At 35.3% G+C, this 6,407-nt stretch overlaps 3 protein-coding genes across 3 annotated transcripts in view; all 3 read right to left on the bottom strand.

Annotated features, from left to right (window-relative positions):
• Nucleotides 1-289, bottom strand: part of LOC105620608 (syndecan) — a 104,547-nt gene extending 104,258 nt beyond the window's left edge. Inside the window, exon 1 of the mRNA XM_012202097.1 lies at nt 212-289. Coding sequence (XP_012057487.1) covers nt 212-289 — 78 coding nt within the window. The remainder of the gene's footprint in view (nt 1-211) is intronic.
• A 1,537-nt stretch (nt 290-1,826) lies between these two features.
• On the bottom strand, nt 1,827-2,136 carry LOC105620606. The gene is made up of 2 exons (XM_012202096.1): nt 2,080-2,136; nt 1,827-2,003 (listed from the first exon to the last, which is right to left on the bottom strand). Exons 1-2 carry the CDS (start codon nt 2,134-2,136, stop codon nt 1,827-1,829), a joined length of 234 nt encoding a protein of 77 aa, XP_012057486.1.
• Nucleotides 2,137-2,598: 462 nt separating this feature from the next.
• Nucleotides 2,599-6,407, bottom strand: part of LOC105620605 — a 5,194-nt gene continuing 1,385 nt past the window's right edge. The window contains exons 2-6 of the mRNA XM_012202095.1: nt 5,709-5,913; nt 5,395-5,595; nt 4,353-4,602; nt 2,980-3,112; nt 2,599-2,904 (exon numbers count right to left, since the gene is read on the bottom strand). Of these exons, the coding sequence (XP_012057485.1) occupies nt 2,770-2,904; nt 2,980-3,112; nt 4,353-4,602; nt 5,395-5,595; nt 5,709-5,913 (924 nt within the window). The 3' untranslated portion in view covers nt 2,599-2,769. The remainder of the gene's footprint in view (nt 2,905-2,979; nt 3,113-4,352; nt 4,603-5,394; nt 5,596-5,708; nt 5,914-6,407) is intronic.

Below are 6,407 nucleotides of genomic sequence, written 5' to 3'. Positions count from 1 at the left end.
AAGGAAAGGAAAGGAAAGGAAAGACGAGAAAACGAAGAGCGCGCGTCCTTCTCGTCTCGCGAAACGCGAGGAGAGACAGCCAGCCGCCTCTTCCTCTTCCTCTTTCACCCTCTTTCCGCCCATCGTGCCGCATCGCGGCCGCGTGTCACGACTCGGAACAGTCGAGACTCTCTCTCTCTCTCTCTCTCGATTGATGTGAATGGAAACTTACCTCGGTAGCGGCGTCGCATCCCGCGAGAATCACCGCAGCCGTGCTAAGGAGAAGTATCCAGCGTATCCTTAGTCGCATCTTTCTATCCCGTGATCCCGATGGGCCCCGCTCGCCCGGCGCCCGTCCCGTATGCACGCGCACGAATTTGACGTGAAAGAGGAACGTGAAAGGCGCGAGACGATGTTTCAACGTTTCGACGTTCCGCGTAAGATGACGGCGCGAGGGCAGTATACTCGTAATAAACGTCGGGGACGGACGAGAGAGAGAACCACTCGAGGGAGAGGGGAGAAAAAAAAGATCTCCCGGAACAACAATGCGCGACACACACCACACTGATCGATGAACCGCGAGACACTGGGCGGCGCGACGATCGCCCGTTACTGTCGACCAGACCGACCCGACTGGCCGCCATGCTGCCTCGCTGCGCCGCGCCCGCGTGCAGCGCCATCTGCCATCGACCAATCGCAATCACCGTCAAAGCGTGGCGCTACTCGCTCATTACAAACGCCGCCCGATATAAACGCTCATCCGACATGACATTCGGAATCGTGTTTACTTTTATTAAATCGCCCCTTATTAATTCAAGTGTGGAAAAAGTAATTACAATATACGTGAGTCATTATTTATTTGAGTTTTCTGAGTAAAAATAACACACTACACTCTATTCAAAAATTTACATATTTTACACATTTTAATGTATGATATTATAATGTTATTTTTACAGGGAAAGCCAATAATCTCACATATACGCATGTATTTTGTGATCACTTTGTACATACACACCTGGGTTTGTAATGTATTTTAAAGTCGATTCCTCTAAATTTAAGACTGTGTCTTAAGTTGTGAATCAAGAGAACTGTATCAACATCTTAAGATGATTTTAAAATAAGGACTATGAATAACAGCTCTAAAGATCCTATTCTTATAAGATTTAGATGCTTAATAATATTTATATGCCAATTTTTGCAATTACATTTTTCAGTTTAGATTGGTTTCTCGGACTTGAAACATCATTTCAACTGAAAATCAATATCTCAAATTAGTTTCATAGTCAATTTAATATGCTCCTCTACAGTACAAAGTTGCACAAAAATTGCAGCAATATTGCAGATATTTTGCAGTGCTGCAAATTCGGTGTTATATGAGAGTTGCAATACTAATAATCTTAATCAAGAAACCTCATCGATTAATTAAAGATGCTATTATCGATCGATATAAAATTAACATTATATGTAATGAAATTATTTGAAAAATATTAACAAATTTGTTTTAAAAGATATTGAAAAGAAGAAAATATATATATATATATATAAGATCATTAAAATTTCTATGCAATATGTAGTTAGTATCCGATAGTAATTGTGTAAATTGAGAACATTTCACGAATTTAATAAGCGAAATTGTTAATTCATTAAAAAAAAAAAGATTTAGAAACTAACTCATATTCAGTACAGCATATTTTCTCATGTACACATAAACACATTAAAAATATATATGTCGGAATAACATTAAGCAATTTACGAGTGAAATTTGTTACTGCTTTATATCACGGATATCGATAGATCTATTAATATATTTATTCTGTAATTTTTTTAAATTTATATAGATTGTTTGCTTAGGTCTTCTTGCCATCAGCAAATAAATCTTTCTCTAGGCTCTTTAGAAATCTCATATTCTCGTTTATGCCGCGATTGTATTCATCAATCTTGTTCTTCATGATTTGTACTTCTCTCTGCATATGTTTCACCTCGTTCTGTGTCTTCTCCTTAACGACTTTCAGCAATTTCCTGTCCTGATTATCCGAAACATCTTACGTCGTGGTTACTGCTTGATTCTAAAATGATGTTTTACGAAAATATTTGCATCACCTGCTTATGATAATAATCCGTTTCGCACGCAATATCGCCGGGCGATGTCTGATCCATCTTCGAATCGTGCTTCTTTCTTTCATTAAGATGTCTAAAACTGGAAGGAATAATTCATTTTTCATATCAGAGCGTTAGGAAAATAACCTAAAGCATGGAAAACACAGTGGAATATATTATCAGCGAATTAAATACCTATATCTGCAAGTTTTTCTAAAAACAAGTCGGAGCATTGTGGTATTGATAAAAAAAATTTTATGTAGAATGTATATAAACGCGAATTTGACTATTTATTAAACGGAAAAATATTTAACGAAGTTGTATGAAACGGACAAAACAAACTAGCATCAGAATTGGCGCACCTCTCGAAAATGACTCAATGTCCAAGAAGAGGTTAAGCAACAATGAAAAATACGTTTTATTTTCAAGTATAATTGTCTTGCAGATATTTCAAAGTACAAAGTCGATAATCTCGTTAAAAGCAATACATACAATATATATATAAAGAAACACCATTCAATATTTAAGTAACATATATATTAAGAGCATTACATTTAATATCGATGTAATGTAACAGTTTATACAGAAGACTGTGATACTCTATTAGTTTTACTATTTTCGAACTATTTTCTTACATTAAAACCAATAATAAAGCCACCGATCGGTCGGAGTATCACGCTAATATAACTTTGTTCACTCTTTCTGATCCATGTCTGTAATCCGCTTTTTGTGACGATTAATAGCCTCCTGATGACGCTTGATTTGTTCCTCATGGAATGAGATCTCATCGTGCAAGCTCTCTCGCATCTTTTGTAACTGTTCCTTTTGCTAAAATAACATTTCAGACTTGTGTAAACAAATGAGATCGTTGATATGATAAATTAATAAGAAATATATACTGACCAGATTATAGAAGTATTGATCCTCATGAGCAGCTTCCATCTTTCCGAAAGAACCGCCAGCATCACGAACAGCACCACCACCACCTCCTCCCTTGCCAGCACCTGAACCACGTTCTCCAACCATTCTCACTTGACTGTAACAAAATACATTTTAAATGTAACAATGGCTATGTTCAATAGAAAAAGCAGTGTTGCAACTGTTGTAAAATTCTTTATTGCCTCATTAGATCTAAATGTATAAATCATATTCAAGAATTTTACAACAGTTGCAAAACTGTTTTTTCTGCTAATGGCTGCATTCAGCAGAAAGAGAAATTATTGTAAAATTCTTTAATATGATTGATTTTTGTTTTTCCTTAGTTTCTTACTGGATCTAAAGGTAAAGATTAAAAGGTGGTGACAATCATATGAATGAAATAGCAGCTTTTGCTACATTTGCAATTGCATTGTATTTGGCAAAACACTCTGCTTAGAAATGAAATATTATTCAGGGGTTATGTCAGCTACACTTTCCGCCTAATTATTACATAATTTTGATATGGCATCTACTCAAGTCATATCACAGATCTGTGCCATGCTGAAAAAATACATGACTATTTATGTGTGAGAAGATATTCCTAAATTCGAAAAGAAGAATATGTCAGTATTGCGAATAAAAACGATGATATCTGGATTTATGTTTGCGGGAAAACGCCGGGTATGAAGTATGAATTAAAAACGATCGACTAATTGTTCGACTTTGAAACTGAGGAATTCTTCCGATACCTTAACGCAGAGATGCTTCGCGAAAACGTCGTAATCGATCGTTGCATTTTTCCAATCACGAAATACTCTGGGTCTGAAGGCTATCGAAAACTTGGCAAATCGACAGGACAAGCTGATGAATGAGTCATGAACGAAACACTATTCTTAGAACGCGAAACTCAGCTACGACCAGTTAGTATTGTGGCGCTTGTGTCGGGAATATTGTGAATTCCATAGATTTAAACGCAATTACTTTCTCGGAATGAGTTCAATCAAATTCCAATTAACCTGATTATGTAATATTTGTATTTTATTAATTTTTTGAAGATTAACTTCTGTCCAACAAATGAAAAGAAAAATTAAATTATAAAAATAATGATTTATATGTATAATTAGAAATTTTACTGTAAGAAATTCTGTCAACTTAATTAAATTTAATTCGAGGATTTAATTAATTTGATTGATTATTACCTGTTTCTATCAATGTAGATTAACTTTAATTTCAATTCGATTCTCTCTTCATTTTTTTTCTAATTTTAGAATTAGAAAAAGATGAAGAGTTAATTGAACCAAAATAAATTAAACATACATTAGTAAAAACGAGCATAATTAAAGCTATCCGGATTCGACCTGTAGTATTCATTGACTTGATCCAGCATCAATTGTTTCTTGAGCTCGGACGTTTTCAGCTCATTAACGGCAGCCTGCTTTTGCAGCTCCGCGCGCTCCAATTCGATGTGCAGCATCCGCAGCTTGATCTCGTGCTCGCGTTGAGTAGACTTGAAGATCCATGTAGCTCTTTGTACTGATTTATCTTTGTCGCAGGTTGCTGGTCCATTGTTCCACTCGAGCTCATTCATCGTGTCATTGTGTTCCACCGCTCGAAAATAAAACATTTCGATAAGATCTCGTCATTGGAGTAAGATTTGGAGTGAACACGATGACTGCGTTCAGCGGACTCAACAATTGAATGAGCGCTCACTGCTATTAATGTATTCTTCCAGATCTAAAATGCTGATTGGATGATCTAAAAGAATACACCAATAACACCGAGCGCTCATTCAATTGTTGAGTCCGCTGAATGCAACTAATGGTCACTTTCAGCGAACTTATAGAACGAATGCTCACTGCTATTGGTGTATTCTTTTAAATCTAAACGTCTGATTGGATTTCACTGGCGGATGGTCATGAAATCATGGCCCTCCCCCTGAAGGCTTCTTTTTTTCAAAGTATTCGTACAAACAAAATGTTATACATATATATATATATATATATATATATATATTATTTTTTTTTTTCTGAAATGTTTAATCACAATTTTAATATTCCTAAAATATTTTTTAATTTAACTCCTAGATATAAAAAGTATATATTCTGTTATATTATTCTTCCTTTGTATTAATATAATTTGAAATAAAATATGTTCGAATTATATGTTTGTATGAATTATATGTTTAAATATTCTTTCAATGTAATAATTTAAATAATAATTTAATATTCTATTTTTTCACATATTTCACCTTAACAAAAATTTTATTTGTAGCGAACCAATGATTCCTCCTTGACAAACTTTTGAATCCGCTACTACTAATGAATGATCTAGAAGAATACATCAATAACACCGAGCACTCAATTCAACTATCGAGTTTGAATGCATTGAAATGTCAAGTACCATTCTCGACGCGGGACGTCGACACACTGTCGGGGCAAGTGATTCTGTGCTCAAGATCGATGGGCTCGCCTTGGATCTTGATCCTGGGACGCTTCTGCTGCAAGAAATAGTCCTCCGACACTTGTCGCGACAGTTGTTCGCCGTGATTACTCTCGTCCTCAGTATCGCTATTGACCTCAATCTTAATCTCCTGTTCCGGTTCTAAACAAATACTTCTATAATTTTGTGCAAAGCAATTTTTCAAAATTAGCAATCGAAAACTCGGGGAGGGAAAAAAAAGAAAAAAGAAATCACGATGGTCAATATATTTCAACCTGGCGTTTCCGTGGGTAATGTCAATTTATCCAGGATCGCCTGTATCGCCATTCGATTCAGTGGATTCTCATTGTCTTGACTGTCGTCCGAACGATCGGTGTTCTCGGAATCATTCTTGCGCACGCTTTCCATCAGCCGCCACACTTCGATTGAGAGATTCGGCGGACGAGATTTGGCGGCCACATCCGGTCCCAGGGTTCGTACCTGCGCGTGATCAAAGGCGGGGAAGAAATAAGAAAAAGAAAAGAGAGTTTAGAATGATGACCAAATCGTTCCAAATTAGGAAGGCCAGTCCCGAATTTTAGTCCCATTTTGTCTCACTTTAAAACATTTCAAATTTTGTCCTAAATTAACGATTATAAATTGTCCCTCTTCTAAATGTGAAAATAATAAACGTAAAATATAATTTTCAATTGACATATAAAAAAATTTTGATTTTTTATTTAAAAACTCAGGTATCTCATTTAAAATACATTCAGGAGGGAAGTATAATTTTAAAAAATAAAATGTGATTTCGTGATTTGAATAATGTAATTTTTGTTGTAACCTCATGTAATATTACATGTTGTTCATTATTTACAAATATGACTGTTGTTCATATGCTTCATTAACAATTATAAAAAAATGTGTATCCATTAGAATTTAATTATAATTAATTACAATATTGAATTTTTTTTTAATTATCTCTCTCTCTCTCT

The sequence above is a fragment of the Atta cephalotes genome (assembly GCF_000143395.1).
Source record: "Atta cephalotes unplaced genomic scaffold scaffold00027, whole genome shotgun sequence".
In the NCBI taxonomy this organism is placed as follows: Eukaryota; Metazoa; Arthropoda; class Insecta; order Hymenoptera; family Formicidae; genus Atta; species Atta cephalotes.
This window is presented reverse-complemented; position numbering and strand designations above follow the sequence as displayed.

What these genes read in the sequence shown, in the direction of transcription:
- LOC105620606 (XM_012202096.1), bottom strand. Translation starts at nt 2,136, where the DNA reads ATGGATCAGACATCGCCCGGCGATATTGCGTGCGAAACGGATTATTAT. An exon ending in CGGATTATTATCATAAGCAG is followed by an intron (nt 2,004 to 2,079) that starts GTGATGCAAATA and finishes TCGGATAATCAG; the next exon opens with GACAGGAAATTGCTGAAAGT.